The sequence below is a fragment of the Rhagoletis pomonella genome, unplaced genomic scaffold (genome assembly GCF_013731165.1).
Source record: "Rhagoletis pomonella isolate Grant_MI unplaced genomic scaffold, Rhpom_1.0 Rhpom_scaffold_00007, whole genome shotgun sequence".
Taxonomy (NCBI): domain Eukaryota; kingdom Metazoa; phylum Arthropoda; class Insecta; order Diptera; family Tephritidae; genus Rhagoletis; species Rhagoletis pomonella.
The window spans coordinates 32,840,303-32,857,111 of NW_023458561.1; the positions used below are offsets into that span (position 1 = coordinate 32,840,303).

At 34.9% G+C, this 16,809-nt stretch overlaps 3 protein-coding genes across 8 annotated transcripts in view; 2 read left to right on the forward strand and 1 right to left on the reverse strand.

Annotated features, from left to right (window-relative positions):
• Nucleotides 1–5,137, forward strand: part of LOC118742646 — a 31,431-nt gene extending 26,294 nt beyond the window's left edge. For 4 of the 6 annotated variants that reach the window (XM_036474867.1, XM_036474865.1, XM_036474866.1 and 1 more), the window contains exons 14-18: nucleotides 216–286; nucleotides 4,092–4,253; nucleotides 4,347–4,663; nucleotides 4,725–4,821; nucleotides 4,897–5,094. In XM_036474867.1, the coding sequence (XP_036330760.1) occupies nucleotides 216–286; nucleotides 4,092–4,253; nucleotides 4,347–4,663; nucleotides 4,725–4,821; nucleotides 4,897–5,094 (845 nt within the window). Of the gene's footprint in view, nucleotides 1–215; nucleotides 287–4,091; nucleotides 4,254–4,346; nucleotides 4,664–4,724; nucleotides 4,822–4,896 lie in introns of all 6 variants that reach the window. The other 2 variants (XM_036474869.1, XM_036474870.1) reach the window with 2 other exon arrangements.
• Nucleotides 5,138–5,570: 433 nt separating this feature from the next.
• On the reverse strand, nucleotides 5,571–10,408 carry LOC118742647 (inhibitor of Bruton tyrosine kinase). The gene is made up of 11 exons (XM_036474871.1): nucleotides 10,037–10,408; nucleotides 9,885–9,953; nucleotides 9,643–9,833; nucleotides 9,271–9,485; nucleotides 8,844–9,211; nucleotides 8,660–8,787; nucleotides 8,348–8,491; nucleotides 7,684–8,291; nucleotides 7,494–7,617; nucleotides 6,730–7,432; nucleotides 5,571–6,599 (listed from the first exon to the last, which is right to left on the reverse strand). The coding sequence occupies exons 1-11, from the start codon at nucleotides 10,223–10,225 to the stop codon at nucleotides 5,646–5,648; spliced, it is 3,693 nt and encodes a 1,230-aa protein (XP_036330764.1). The 5' UTR covers nucleotides 10,226–10,408; the 3' UTR covers nucleotides 5,571–5,645.
• An 899-nt stretch (nucleotides 10,409–11,307) lies between these two features.
• Nucleotides 11,308–16,809, forward strand: part of LOC118742649 (rap1 GTPase-GDP dissociation stimulator 1) — a 45,439-nt gene continuing 39,937 nt past the window's right edge. The window contains exon 1 of the mRNA XM_036474872.1: nucleotides 11,308–11,817. Coding sequence (XP_036330765.1) covers nucleotides 11,811–11,817 — 7 coding nt within the window. The 5' untranslated portion in view covers nucleotides 11,308–11,810. The remainder of the gene's footprint in view (nucleotides 11,818–16,809) is intronic.

The window sequence follows — 16,809 nt, forward strand, 5'->3', positions numbered from 1 at the left end:
ACTCGAAAAGTTGCAAAACTTTAATAATATTTAATTAAAAGTTTCGAGGTTTTCGAATTTTTCCAGTGTCCTTTCTTTCTTTTAATTTTTGTATATCGAGTTTATTTCTGAAAATTCAATAACATCAAATAAACTATGTATATTTAGTATATAGTATATGCACATGCAATAAGCGAGTCCGCAAATCTCTAAGTTCATCTTTAAATTTCGTTTAGGTAATGGAGTTGCTAAGCCTGGCGATACAGCAATTGACGTCACAGATTCTACCGTATCAAAGCCGTTAGAAGTAAGTAATAAAAAAAGAGAAATTCCAAAAAGTTATTACAGATGTAGACTAAATACATATCGTTACCTTAAATCACAAAGGCCCTAACTAACAATTTTTTTTTTATTTTACTGGAGAAGAAAAATAAAACATTATAAATAAAAGCGTTTTAAAATCAAATCATGCATACGTATTTTAAAAAGTGGCATTTTAAAAAGTGGCATAACTCCGTTGTTTTTGGTACTAACACTTTAAAATTTTTGGTGAAGGTGTATTTTAATATATCCTACAAAAATCTGCGAAAATAGCAGTTTGGGCCTTTGTGAATTAAGGTACATATAGATATTATTGCACCCTCAAGCTAATCATAAAATGTTGGTCCATTAGTATATTCTGATAAGTGAGCTGGGCCGACTTTCTACATACACTTTTTTATTTAAACCATTTTCCATTGTTTCTACGTATAATAGAAACTTAAGCATGCATCAACATTTTTCATACTTTTTTTTATAAAAATTTTAGTAACTCTTAACCGATTTACATTTCCTAGATACACATCTCGAAAAAATTTTTTCTCCCACCATTCATTGCCTTAAAAATAATCTCTTCAATTTGTACGAATTAAAATTAAAAAAAAAAAATATATCTAACCTTTTTGTTGTCAAATTGGAATAAGTTTTCAAAGAAGGACGAAATCTTCTAAATGCGTTAAAAATTCTTATCACAAAAAAGGGCTCCATAGGCATCCATAGTTTCTTAAAACTGGTTTACGGATCATATTGCATAAAAAATTCATTGATTAGAACATGCTGGCAGAATTAAAAAAAAAAAAACTTTAATATATGTATGTATGTACATTAGACCGTACCACCTCACAAGTAAAGAAAAAAAGGTCGTAATTTCGAAAAAAAAAATTCGGTGATAACTACATTCGACAATTAAATTTTTTTAAATAGTTCTACTGGAATAATCAAATTACTTCCCTTGGCGAAACTGTAATTAGGTGACCCCTTTAGGCTCAGCGGTGTAAGACGAACTTTTTTTCCGGTACAGTTTAATGTGCATCTTACATCTATGTACATTAGGGTGGTCAAAAAAGTAAAATCGGAAATCCCGATAAAACCCGCAAATTAATAAAATCTTCCTTAAAAGTGTTGTACGATATAAGCACTTTGTTATGTTTTATTGAGACGAAACGAACAGCAAAACAAAACAAAATAATCGGAAGATGACAGATCTTTCATTGCTTTTTTTTTTAATTTCTTAGTGATAGATGTCGGAACCCACAGGACCCGAGGTACAATTCTGAAAAACTTCGAGTCAGGCGGGTTCGGGACTTATAAATAGAATTTCGGGATGGGCGGGATCGGAATTTATTTCGATCCCAGTTCGGACTACTGAAACTCAACTCGGGAGTAAATGATTCGAAAAATCGGAGCAAAAACGAAATATTCGCAGCAAAAGGGAAATTTTCGGAGCAGATTAACGCATTACTTTGCATATATATATACATATGTATGTATATATGTAAGTATATACATATGTATGTATATTACAGGTTCAATTAATCACATTGTGTTTACATTGTAATTGTAAAGCATTGGCACGGAGTGCTTAATCTGTAAATTAGGCATGCCCAGCGCAGGGCAATTGCTTATGGAGTTCTGCCGGCGTTGGGCATGCCTGCTCTAAATAGTATTCAAAATAAACGTTCCATCAATAAATTTATAATTAAAAAAAAAAAAAAAACAGACGGCGTATAAATTTCTGACCTTTGGCTAAACTTTCAACTGTTCAGTCTGTCGCTGTATTTATCTTTAATGAGATTCATCTCTGAAAATTTTCTCTCGGCAGCAGCACTATTTACTGTGCGGTAAAATATCTAACGTCAGCATATACTCCGCCAAGTTGCTAAACATACACCTTTCCAAAATATTTTTCTGGTCCTTAATCACGCACCAGCTTTGGGAAAAAAGCGATTCCGTAAGGAATGTTAAGGATTAAAAGAAACAACTCCTGTTACACCTTGCTATACAAAACCTTGTTGGTTGCCACAGAAGTTATTGCCACACGAGTATTTACAGGTTTAAATGCCATGAGCATGAAAATCGCCCACTGCCCTTCGGTTTTGATCTCCGAGGTTAGTGAGACAATGGGTATACTACATACATATGTATATGTTTAAAAGGCGTTTAACCAAGACAAGACGGGTTGATCCGTCGTCAACTTAAACGGAAGGAAAGTTGAGAAGTAGGCCGAGTTGTGTTGCTCAACTGAGCGCCGTGGGAATCCTTGATTGCTGGGGAGCACCAGTGCGTTGCGGGAGTTGTGGGTAGCCATGGAGGTCAACCTTGATGGTTAGCTTTAGCAACAATTTACCTAAGCCCAGAGCAAGCCTTGAGGTGGCGTCATCCCCTTTTTTTTGTTTTGTAAGCCGGCTGGCTCTGCAATTTACTTCCGAGTGAATTTCAACCCCTGCCAAATTGAATTCAGAGCGAATCGGTTGAAATTCATATACATAAATCTACTATCAAACTTCCCACTAGAACTTGAAGGGAGATCTCCCTATATGAGAAATAAAAGAGTACTCCCCTTGACCTGATTTCGGAGCATCAAGATAGAATTGTCGGTTTTGTACTCCTTTTTTACTTGCTTAGGAGTCAAATAGGAGATCTCCTAAGCGAACAAGTAAAGAATGCTCTCTGAGCCATGATTTAGGAGCATTAAACGAGATTTTTCGGTTTTTTTTTTTTAATCCTATATTGCTCGCTTAGGAGAGTAATGGGATATTTTCTAAGCGAGCAGTTAAGTTCTGTATGAACTCCCTGATTGCTCATTTAGGAGGTAAAAGGGATTACTCACCCCCCTAGGACATCCCGTGTTAAAGGGATTATACAAAGTTACATGCTTATACACAGAAGCATCGGAAGTAATGGGGAGTAGTCGTATACTCCAAGGGAGTACTCACCGAGCAATCGTACGATGATCCCAAGTTCTACTGGGTTTATACAGACCTTAAAAAAATTCAACAAACTTTCCTCAAAATTTTAATTTTTTTCATTTTGATTTTCAGTATTTTTTTAGGTTTGCAAGTTACATGGCGCATGAAATTCTAGTAAAATAGGTGCAAGTCTTAAGCGGCAAAAATCGCTTTGATTTTTAATATAGTTTTTTTTTGCGGCTGTTTGCACTTTTTTCGTATAAACGTGGATTTCTTATGGAATAAAATGGGTAAGCCCGTTTGCAAAAAAAAATTAAAAAAAAACTAAAGCCAGCTTTTATAAATTCCACTTCTTATATGAAGCCATGTCACTGCATAGCCAAAAATTTTCTTTGAATTCAGTTTAAAAAGTTCAACATTTTGATGAAAATTTTTTTTAAAATTCTGTATAAAGTTTGAAAGTTCAATTTATATACATAGTTTTGGACAATAGGAACCATATTTTTACACAAAAATTTACTTGAAAAGCATTGCAAATATTTATCGTAACTTTAAAAACCCGACATTACTTGGAAAGCTATTTAATAGTGTAGGAAAAAAATTTGGTATATAATTATGTGAACTATTATGTATATGTATGTACATATATATTTATTAACTACTAATTCTACTCTCTCAGCAAATACTAATATTTTTCAATAAGTGACACTACCTTGCAAACTAAGACAATTACTATTTCTAATTTGTATTACACATTGTACTCATCTTTTCATAAATACATACATACATATCTACTATGTATCTACACAAAACTTGCTAAATTTTTTAATTGGCTAGAAATGATAAAATAAATGCAAAAATCATGTTTCGAATTTTCACCAAAAGGATCCATCAGCACGCACTAAAGTTGGTCGTTTTCGCAGACCAACATTCTTGCGTTCCCTTTCGACATCCATCAAAAATCACGGTAGCCACGGCAGTCTTCCTCCACAACATGGCAACACTAACTCTGGTAGCAAGGTTACACTAGATGCTGGCGTACTAGAGGTTTGGGAATTATACACTTCTTTATAAATATTGGTGAAATATGATTTTCAAACATTTATTGTCCAAATGCTTTTCTTTAATTCTTTCGCAAAGATTTTCATCGATGGCCCATATGGTGCACCATCGAGTCATATTTTTGGTGCTCAACACGCTGTACTCATCGGCACTGGTATCGGCGTCACACCGTTCGCTTCTATTTTGCAATCGATAATGCATCGTTACTGGAAGGCACGGCACACCTGTCCCCGCTGCCATTTTGAGTGGGCTAGTGATATACCGAAAACGGTGATGAATTTGCGAAAAGTGGATTTCTTCTGGATTAACCGCGATCAGCGTTCATTCGAATGGTTTGTCAATTTGTTATCACAACTTGAAATTGAACAGGCCGAATTGGGTGGTCCAATGGAGAGGTATGTATTTTTGATTTTTCATACAAATGAATATAACGATTTCATTAAAATTATTATATAGATTTCTCGATATGCATATGTACATAACAAGTGCACTGCAGCGTACCGATATGAAGGCTGTCGGATTGCAGTTGGCTTTAGATTTATTGCATGAAAAGGTATTTGTTACATATACATACTTATGTGAATACTTTTCATTACTTTAGCTTCGACGTTACTTGATTGTTTTGTAGGGCAAGCGAGATCTCATTACTGGCCTCAAAACACGCACGAATGCAGGCCGTCCTAACTGGGATAAGGTATTCAAACAACTGTTGGCACAGAAGAAAGGCAAAGTTACGGTTTTCTACTGCGGTCCGCCCCAGCTTGGCAAAACATTACGTTATAAATGCGATCAGTATGGGTTTGCCTTCCGGAAGGAATGCTTTTAACTTACAAAGGTCCCGTTATTTTTGGTTTATTATTGTTTCTTTTATTTAGTACATGTTTTTGTATTTGTTGTTTGTTTATAATTTTAATTTTAATATTAATATTCCCTTTAATATTTTGACAGCTACAATGGTTTTGGTTTAGCAATGTATTATCTGCTTAGTATTTAATTAGTCTTAAGTGCCTCATAATGGCATTTTGTTGTGTGTTTAAGAACTTTTTATGTTTGTATGTATATGCAAAATATATATTTATTTAATTTAAATAGTTTTGCATTGTATTATTTATTATTGATGTACGTCCTACATACATATACCATATGTACTATTGTATTAAACACTTGCGGTCCAAAATCAAATTTATATACATACATAAATAAATTATAAAAAAAAAAATTGTCATCTTATTACTTACCTTTTCTTAATAAAATTAAATCGGTATCCGAAGTCAATTCAGCCCAAAGGCTTCAAGTTATTTCTTTTTTTACTTTCTGCCTACTTTTTACATACATCTGCCTGCAGTGACCCATTCATAAACACATTCTACCATCATTTCAATGTCGTTGCCAAACAGCGAAATTCATTGTCGTAGGCAATATCTTTCTTTCGATGGTTATTTCCTCATCAGTCACATTGTCAACATTGTAAAACTCACGTAACTCAGCTATTGCCAATTCCTCTATTTGTGTCAATGCCAACGACTTACTACGCATTCGCTCATAATAGTCGCGCTGCTTGCGTTCGTCGGCCAAAATTCGTGAAAAACTATTGTCTGTGTTATTCGTAGCGTTGCTACTACTACCACTATTAACGCCACTTCGCATCATATTTGCAAACGAACTCGGATCTTCACTACTCCCAGTGGGTGGAGACACCGAATACGAAGCATTCGGCGAAGCTTGTGGCAAAACTCCCCAGGCATTCGGCTGTGGTGTTGGCACAGTAACAGTTTTGCTGTCTGTTGTTGCTGGGGCACGCCATGTTGATTCCGAAGAGAGACGCTTTCGCTGTTTTTGCGAGAGTTTCTCTCGCGAAGGAGGTGTAAAGTCAGCTAAATTCAAACTGTAACCTTTAGCAGATCCCCTTGTACTATCGTCCGAGGGTGATAATCTTTCAGGGGTTTTGGTAGACTTTGTAACCGGCGTCATTGGCGTATTGTTATCAGCATTTTTTTTAGTTAAGGGCATAAGTTCAACCTTTGGTTTATCTTCGCCATTCAAAACTTCGTTTATTTTAAACGAACTATCGAGAGCTAGTCGTTTCTTTTGTTCTTTTTTATCGGCAACTTTCATCCAAGTACGTGCTTCTGCTTGCAGTTTTTCCGCAGCCTCTGCGGCTTCCTTCGTTACTTTCGATTGCCCGTCCTGAGCAATTTTTGAATTTCTTTCATTTATATTTATTGACTCCAGCATAGAGGATATCGCTTCTCGCTCATATTGCCGCTTGGCATTCATGTTATTTCTGTTTTCTTTTAACTTTAATTTCGCTGTTGCCTTCAATAGCGCTTCCTGAAAATATCAATCGTGGAAGAAAGCATAAATACTTTGAATGAAATACTTCAAATTGTAACTAAATAATTAATAGTATTTTAAGTGATCTACTATTCATTAAAAATATACTATCATATATATAACTCACTTCGTCTTCATCCATTCGATAGCTTAGATCCACCCGAAAATCATCCACAAAGCTTAATAGCAACTCATCATCCACAGCATCTGAATCGGGGGTTATCATACGATAGTCGAAGACGTCTTTAAACATTTTCCTATATTCCTCGTTTATACACTTCAACGCGTCTGGTTCACACACATCCAAACTTTTATAGTTTAAAATGCGTGCTAAATTCAGGCAAATAAATTGTAAGCAACCGTTTTTCAAAACATCACAATTGTACATGTGTGCAAAGTACAACATTTCTCCACATTTGCGTATAGTTATTTTGTCCAGTATTAAAATTTCACAAACTTTACGCAAACGTTCTATAAAGAATTGATCGCAGTAAACAATCATGTTATACAGAAAGGTTTCTGAGTAATTTTGTTTGCGGAAATGTTCTACATCAGCGCTGTATAAAAACTCCACAATAGGGCGCATATACTCTGGCGGTATTGTGCTTAAATTGATGGTGCTCTGTTCGGCCCAGGTGTGGGTGAACATCATACTGAAGTATTCCAGACGCGCCACAAGGATACATTTATGTGCTGGTATAATGGCATCACCTTCGGAAATGATGCGCACATCGTAAAGCTCCGGAAAGTCGCCATGATATAAACGATTAAAACGAAACTTTGATTTATCAGCAATTTGGGGCAAATAAAATGAAGACTGTTTTAAAAAGCTGTAAGTTGTAAATTTATATATAAATGGATGCAATGAAAATGTTAATTTGTGTACATAACCTTTGCAAAAAACTGGCCAAATTTTGTATTTTAAACTTTTCTACGAATTCCAGGAAGAGCCGGCACACATCGCTACGTTCGGCTGGGCAATCAGGGCCTAAGCTATGCTGAATGTTGTCCAAATCTACAATTATCGAACATTACATGTAAACAATTATAAAATAAAGTCAAATGCATCTAGCTTATTTACCATCTTCATTTGGAAATTGATTAGTGTATATATGTTTTAGCATTAATTCGAACATCTTTCCAGTCATACGTTTGAGATTTAAGTAGATATGTTCGTCTTCATATGACTTTATAATGTCTCGTAAGCCAGGTGCTCGCGCATATATAAGGAACTTGTGCGCCGCGTAGGTCTCACTGTCAACATGAAACACTACGTCATGTACAGCATCAAATTCATCCATTTCATTGTAGAGTTTTTTAAAACTATATTCCTCTGGTGTCAAATTTGGCAGTTTAAAATATTTTACAGATGATTCCTGTAGTACAACGAATGAGGTAAAATCGTCATCACAGAATATGTCTACGGCTCTATCTATGCTAGAAAATCTTTGCAGTTCTATGCGAATCATGTGATCTTTGGAAATTTCTGTTCTATTCTGATCACAACTACTCCAAATGTTGGCCGTGGATGAAGGATGTTTTTGATTTTCGCTCTTTGTGATATAAGTCGGAACTGGCACTTGCTGACATTTGCCTTTAAAGACATCTCCTTGCGACAGTATGAAGACTTGATTGGACTTATAAAATATTCTATCTATTTGTGAAATGCGGATATGCGAAAAACTACACCTACAAAGACAAGCAGATTTACCATTGCTCTTCAAACTCAACTCGACAATACAAACCTGTAAAATTGTTGGGTCATTTCATACCAAAGAAAAATTACATTGGTTTGAGTTAACATGAGCAATTTTAAAGCGGTAGCAGTCCCCTTGCCAGACTTAGATGTGTCACCACCAACAACTGAAATGCTTTTCACTGCTTCAAAACTGTAAAATATATTTAAATGAAAAACAAAAACATAAGTAAATATTCGTTTTAATATTCTTTAAGAATGGTATGTATTACGCATATGGAATATTCTTTAAAAATAGCATGTATTACGCATATGAAAATAAAAACCAATAGATATTGATAGAGCTGAAAGATTAGCTTACTTTGGTGGTTTAATTGAGCGCATTTTGCCATTGAAGTACAATAAGATGTTGATATCTTTCGTATAAACGACAGTGGCCGAATTATTTCCTTCGACGAAATCGATAGTTGTTCTTGGCGGCAATTTTAACTATAATTTAGTGGATGCTTTAGATTTTGTTTTTAATTGAAGTACAAAGTACGTACTTGTTTTGGTAGAGGAACCGTTTTTTCACTACCATCTATACCCATTTGACCGTGATTTGTACCCCACATGTAAATACATTGTTCAGAATATGCAATTGAGTGATAGTCTCTCGCAATTACGCGCATGAGACCTGCGACATTTAGATCTCGCAATGTTATTACTTCACGGAACACAGACAATTTTTCACCAGCATCACGAACACCTAATTGTTTATCTTCATTTAAGCCGCATGCATAAACTGCGGAACGATTAGTTAGCAATAGTGAGTGTTTACGTGCCGCGCTTATGCATATTAATTTTTCTCCGGCGTTTTTTATAGGGACCTTAACTTTTTTTGGTGTAGCTAAACTGTGTTCGCCACCAATTCCTACAAAAAACAAATGCACATTATCAATACAATGGACGTACTAGTAATATTACACGTACCTAAACGCCCGCCTTCGCCATGTCCTACCGCATAGAGCAATCCCTTTTTATCCAAAAAGAGACTGTGGTAGGCCCCTAGCGCTACAGATTCAATTGATATGTGTTCTTTTCGAAAAAAGTCTATCGATTGTGGTGTATCGGTGGGTTCAGCATTACCAGTTCCTAAGTTGTAGTTTTTATTCGTACCCCAACCCAAGATTTCATTGCTACTGGGCCTATAATTGTAAATACATTTGAACATAGGTACACACATACATTTTTACATATTTTCATCGTGATAAAATTAACTAAAAATTAATGAATCCAGTCAAATGATTAATCATGTTCAATCTGACTTTGTAGCATCCACAGCTAATTATTAATTCAACTTACACATTTGCAAAAACGGAAAAATCACGCGCTCGACAGATATTCTGCAGAGCACAACGTGTGTCCTCATCCAGTAACTCCGTACTAGCACCATACCCTAAGAGCAAAACCGCGCAATCTATGCAGCCATAATAGATGGCACGATGAAGTGCACTAGAGCCAGACTCGTAATCACGACCATTTATAATCGCCCCCTGGAAAAACACAAAGTAGGCCTAACACTATACATAAAGGAGCGAGTGTACCTGGTTAAGAAGCCATTCCAATATAGCATAACGATTCACTGAGGCAGCCAAATGCACGGCTGATCGACCCTATAAAATACGTGCATACGTATGCATGTGTATGTAAATATTTGTGTATTAATAAACAATTCCTCAATGCAAAAAACAAATACCAGATCATCCACAATATCGGTGTAGTTGGCGCAGGTCTTTGCTATGAAAGCCCCAAGCTGTTCATCTCCAATTGAACGTTTGGTTAATGCTGCAGTAATGCAGTTTCCATGCTGAACCCAACGACATTTACGGGTACAATCGTACTCGTAATTTTTAGGGGTTGATGAGGATATTTTGCCTGTCGCCATCGTTGCAGTCCAATTCGTTTCTATTGCTCTAACAAGTTATAAAGTGGAGTCGATGTCCCCTTTGTATTTCACAATCACACTTAATTTTACGGTGTATGCTTTTTTCACAATTTCTAAAAATATAAATATTTGGAGAAATACAGCTGGGTGCTTGTAAATAAGTTGCCAAACGTCGAACTTCTTAGTTGGTTTGTTTGTTTTCGCGACATCTGTGGGTCATTAGCGTTAAAATTTTAAAAATCACTACCAGTGCCAGAGAACTTAGATATTTATAGGTCTGGTGACGGTGACGCAATGGACGTTATGTACTTTCGCTTTTATATGTAGCTGATTAACTCCCACCAGCTCCCACTACTCATTTTCAGATCATACCTTCAATCTTCACTTAAAATGCCAATATGATCTATTTAAATATGAGATATGAATCCCCGTATTTGTACCAAACAACCAAGATTGATGGGTAGGTTGTTTAATCAGTCCCACCAAAAAAGACAAGAAGCCGTTCAGCACAAAATGTAAATAAACCAGCAAATCCAATTTCAATTTCTAGGAACAAGCAGCAGTGCTGCCAATTGTTTGGCATTAAGCTGATCTGAAATCCAACGAAAGCTAAACGGCATTTAAACAGCAATCCAAAATTACACTCATTTCAAATTGGACCTAAGCTTCTCAGGTTTTCAGCACCCTCCTCAGCTGTAAGTTGTTTATGTTGGCATGAGCTTCGTAACCAACATTTTTCCCTTTCAATTTAGTAATTAGTAATTGAACCACCCTAATTGTGCATTTTAAATTGTGCTCGAACATATGGCAGCACTATACAGCATTAGTGTTGCTTCTTTCAAATAATCCTCCCACTTGAAATTATTTTATTGAAATATTTTGCGTAAGGGTTTGTTAATATTGACGCTTTTGAAGTAAATTAAAAAATGTGCACATTTAAATGTATAAACTAATTCACTTGAATTAACTTACTTAACCTTATATTTGCATACGCCATTTTCTTGTTGATTGGCAGGCTAAAATTTTTAAAGAAGCAACACTGCTGAAAGGTATTTTTCACTAGACAAAAAGAGCGAGACAAATCAATGTTTTGTCGTTTGTGTTGAAGAAAGGAAGTGCTAGTGTTTAATATGCGTGACGATTTATGTATTTATTAAATTAAATTAAAATAAAACAAGTTAATAAAAAGCCAGTGAAAATAAGCTAGAAGTGTCTTTAATATAAAAAGGAAACGTTCACCAAAAGAACGCGCAATCTTCGTGATTTATACACATTTTATGGTTTTTTTTTTTAACGCCGAGTGCCAAGTAATCGGTCGCAGACGTACCAGACAAAAAATCCGAGCAGATCGTAACAGAACCGAAAATTGATCTTTAAATTTTAGTGCAACTAAAATACAAGTGGATACAGTTCACAATTCAACATCGAAACACCTAACTATATCCTCAACGTGAATATCTATCGCCAAAAAACATAAGCTGAGTTTTGTTTTTGTGTTTGTGTTATTGCAGAAGCAGCGACATCGGCAACGAAAAAAGTGCCTCCAAATAGCACTACATTACACAAGAATTAAATAGCAGAGAACATGGCGAGTGAGTATACAGCCGGTATAATCTTTAAAAACATTTTCATACATTTTCCACAAAATTGGAAACACGTAGAGCTATATATAGTATTTCTATCAGTATGCTTGATAAATTCACTGCCTGTGAGGATATGCATTAGGAGTATTTGGCTGAAGCGGCTTGCATATCGTTGGTTGCTGCTATTGAGTATGTCCATGCTTTTTGATTGAATCGAGAAGCATGCCAACATGTTTATCTTACACAAAAATAAACAAAAAAATAAAAAATTTCAGCAGGCATTTGTTTATTTTGTATACCTACATACGAGGGTAGCCAACTCATTTTTGAAAATTCCCCGATTTCGACAATGAAATTCCCCGTTTTTGCCCAAAATTTAGTAAAATCCCCTTCATAGAAATCTCCTTATTAAAAAAAAAATGTTTATTTTTTGGGAACAAATGCAGTTGGGCTCCAAATCTCAAACAAAAAATAAAATATTGGAATCGATAGAGATGATTGAGCTGAGTATAACGGTATACTTCTTTTTTTGGGCAAACAACAACAACAAAAATTATCAAAGGTTAAAGTTCAAAATAAGCAATTTTTGAAATCAAGATTTCTTAAAAACGGATAGATGGATCTTGAAAATTTTGATCTCATTTAATAGGAAATTTCCTTTAATTTGGTATACGTAATTTATATATATGGTGTATAGTTCTTACAAAAAATGAATCAATGTAAAATAATTATAAAAAAACACCATTTGCAGAGAACACCTTTCTGCATAGGCGGACTTCGGCCGCACTTAGGGATTATAACCCTCACAACGTAGAATTCTCTTTCTGTGTTGCGAAGAAAAGGCACTGAACACCTTTTGCAGAGAACCCTTTCTGCGTAGGCGGCCTGCGGCCGCACTTAGGGATTATAACCCTCACAATGTAGAATTCTCTTGTAGTTGTGTTTTAGTTGTAAATTTGTTGTGGAAAGAAAAAAATTGTAGCTTTCGTTTTTTAAGAAAAAATGGTATGTACTGCTAACTTGACACCATACACATAGTCGATAGAATTGTGATATCTAATATGTTACTATGCCATTAATTGTAGCTTTTAACTTTAAAATTTGTGTTGGAAAGAAAAAATTTGTAGCTTTCGTTTTTCTGGAAAAAATTGAGTTCACCCTTTTTCGAACAAAATTTAGTACGTAGTGCTAACTTGACATCATGCTAGGGCTGCCAGATATCTCTGTTGCCAAACCGGGACACTTTAGGGAGGGCCTCTCGCTCCCTTCTCTTTCATTTCGACGTGCGAAAGGTGTAGTGAAATATTATTTTGACAGACAAAAACAAAAACATAAAAACATGAGATCATGAGATCATTACACCGTACGCCAACAAAACAAAACAACTTATCACAACTAAAGCACAGAGAATTTTTCACAATGCATGAACCTTTTTTTTTATTCTTTATAAAAATACAGTTTATACTAAATATATGAAAAAAAACATTTAAAAAAATTTAAACTTTGTGCTAAACTCGGCAAAATTCAATAAATTTGCATACAAATTTGCAACATTCTAATCAGATTTTATACAAATTTTTAAAATGAAGTTTTGCAGCCCATTAAATTTTAGTTGATTTTTGGTATTGTTTTTACTGAGAGTTTCTTTCATACAAACTATATTCGATAATTCTTTTTATATGGAGGATAGCAAAAAAAATGCTAAAAATCAACGAAATTTGCTGGCAACTTCAGACTTGCACTTTATTAATTGGCCCAAAAGCTACATTTTCAAAATTTTTCTAAAAGATCTGATTAGAAATTGTGATCTGATTAAAGAGCATCCGAGCCAATAATTTTGTACGGCACTGTACTCTAGGTTTCATGAAAAAGAAAAACTTAAGTACAAGATAACATAAAAATATCAGTCATAGGTATTTTTCGTTGCTGTGAACTCGTTTCAAAACTTCTGTCCTTTCCTTAATATAATTGTAAAACTCTGTGCACGTCATTTTGAACGTATTTAGGTACATATACGAATCATCAACTATTGCTTGTGCAAAGTTCGACTATCTCGAAATGTGACTATTTCACAAATTAAACCGGTGCACTGAGAGAAAGAAGTTTAGAATTAAAAAAGCGTGCTAAATTAAAAAAAAAAATACGCATATGAAAGAGCGCCAACCCAACTCGTAATACATTTAAGTATACAAATTTTAGTATTTAGTATAAAAATATTCACTTCAAATACGCCCATATTAAAATGAAGCGATTTGCAATTACTGATTGCTTTTTCATAATTAAGTTAAAAAAATATTTAAATTCCATGCTGGTTGTAATGGGAATTGAGCCATGACCCTCTGGAAATTAGCAAATTGTGGCAAGCATCTTCGCGCATGCAGCTACACCAGACATGTAAATGTGCATTTAAATGTTGCATTTGAATCAACACCACGCGTGCGTGCTATGAAAGTATTATTTTTAAATACGAACATTTTTAAACGATAATCAAATAGAAAATATTAATGTTTACTATGCGTTATTTCGCTCAGTGAGTTCATAACATTTTTCTGAATATTACAACGCCTTTTTTTCGCTTAGTGTAGTGATTTTTGAACTTTTATTCAAATGTGTGCAATCAAATGAAAAACCGGGACACTAAAACGAAACCCGGGACATTTTAAGGTTGGACCGGGACACCGGGACACCGGGACAAATAGTCTAAAACCGGGACATGTCCGGGAAAACCGGGACGTCTGGCAGCCCTACACCATGCATCATTGACGACAGAATTGAGATATTGAAAAGGGTACAACGGCATTAATTGTAGCTTTTTTGTTGTATCTTTCCACAACAAAGTTTAAAGTTAAAAGCTACAATTACTGGCATAGTAACATATTGGATATCTCAATTCTATCGACTAGGTGTATGGTGTCAAGTTAGCACTGCATACCATTTTTTCTTAAAAAACGAGAGCTAAAATTTTTCTTTCCACAACAAATTTTCAACAAAAACACTACAATTAATGCCGTATTTAACTTGTAGTGCTAACTTGACACACGTTGTAATAGCAGGGCTGGTATACAAGTAAGCAGCAGATACACAATGATCAGGTGATTAAACGTGTTCTCTGAGTGTGGTTATTCAGACTTATTCCGTATCACGATCGATAGGCAACACGAACGATTCGTCTGCAGAGGAATGCTTCAAAAATTAGTCTGGTGGCATCATTTTAGCCGGTTTGAACGCAACCGAGACATTGCAACGTAATGTATGAAAAGCAAGACGAAGACGACCGATCGAGTTTAAAATCGCGATCAGAGAGGTTGTCGTCTGAATAAGACGAATCGTTCGTTTTGCCCATCGTTCGTGATACAGAATAAGGCCCTTTATTTTTATTTAAATGAAGAGCATAGGTCACTTAAATCAAAATTAAAAACCAATTAAATTGGATTGGTGAAACCAAAATTTGGAAAATCTAACTTAAATGAATCTTGTGAAACTGGCTGTTAGCCTCTGAATGTGTAATAATGTATTATTTTTCTGAGTAGGGTTGCCACCTTTTTAAAAACTATAAGATCTTCACTGTCCGTTGGATGAAAAAATGAGATACCAAATGAAAGTGCATGGCCTTCGCATGAACAAAACCTTTCAAGTTTTTTGAGTAGGGTTGCCACCCATTTAAAATTACTATCTTCCATATATATAGTATAAAGGAAAGGCGAGATTTTTAAACACGCTACTGGACGGATTCAGACAAGATTGTTAATGTATATAATAAACGAGGTATAGGCTGACACATGATTTCTTTCTCCAAAAACGTAAATGTACATACATATGCATACATTCAGTGCTTGGCGAAGCCTCGCGCATCTGTGACCGGCTAGCAAAAATATAATTAATTCTTTAACGTTTAAATCCAAGTTTCAAACTGTGTGCAATATTTAAAAAATTCCAACGAACTTTCGTAAAAATTTCGAGCTTAATTAGATTTTTTAGGAAAATTTTGAGTGTGCAGTTTTGTAGTCCACTCAATTCTAATATAAAAAGTGACAGTTCCAAGTACCTACCTAAAAAATTGTCGTATTATATTTTTTTTCGCCGAAGGAGTTGCGGTTTTCTTTCAAAAAAATATATAAAAATTATATAAAAGCAAATGCTACAAGGAGAGTTCTAAAAAATCAACGGTAATCTTTAACCATTTGAAACTTTATTATACAAGAATTGAACGAGCTACAAAACTGCATACGGCTCATTCCACGGTGACGGGTGATACATTTCAACTAACATTTCTATAAATCATTATGAAATTTGTGAAGAAAAAAATAAAAACTATTTGCCCTAGTTCCAGTTCATCCCCCGTTTACCCAGGTAAACTTAAATTCCCCACAAATGCGGACCATTCCTTGATTCCCCACGCAAACTGAAATTCCCCGTAAATCGGGGAATTCCCCACGAGTTGGCTTTCCTGATACATACATATGTATGTATATTGGGCCACGATTCCAATATGCAATAAACTTACCACCAGTGTGACCAGATGATCACAAGAAGCGAGCATAATTTGATTTTGAAGAAAGGTTAGAAAAAGAAGAAGAAAACTCCTCGCCAACTTGATAAGTTCCCCGAACCGATTTTCTTAAACACAAAATAACATTTTTCAGGTTAATAACGACTACATTACTTCCAGGTATGCAAAATGGAGTGCAGTTAAGGATAAGAAAAACCAAAAAATTTGTGAACTGAAATATGATTGTTTAAAGCAAATTTCGTAGTATAATTTTTTTAAAACCTAAGAAAAAGCTAAGAACTGTTATTGTAATATTTCAACGGTAACCAGTAGTTTTTTGAAATATTAAGTAGGTTTGGTATGCCAATTAATTCTATAAGTTCCGGTCCGAATTTCACTATGAATGTTATATTTAATGTTTATTATTTTTCCATAAAAGTCTGGCTCATTATATAAAAAAACCATATAAATCCACATTCAAACTTTGTGCAAAAATTATGAAAAATCTGCAA

Excerpts from the sequence above, each read along its gene's own strand:
- LOC118742647 (XM_036474871.1), bottom strand. The coding sequence starts at position 10,225 with ATGGCGACAGGCAAAATATCCTCATCAACCCCTAAAAATTACGAGTAC. Across the intron at positions 9,954-10,036 it reads CCGATATTGTGGATGATCTG|GGTCGATCAGCCGTGCATTT; the intron begins GTATTTGTTTTT and ends CGTATTTTATAG. Across the intron at positions 9,212-9,270 it reads TGGCGAAGGCGGGCGTTTAG|GAATTGGTGGCGAACACAGT; the intron begins GTACGTGTAATA and ends TGTTTTTTGTAG.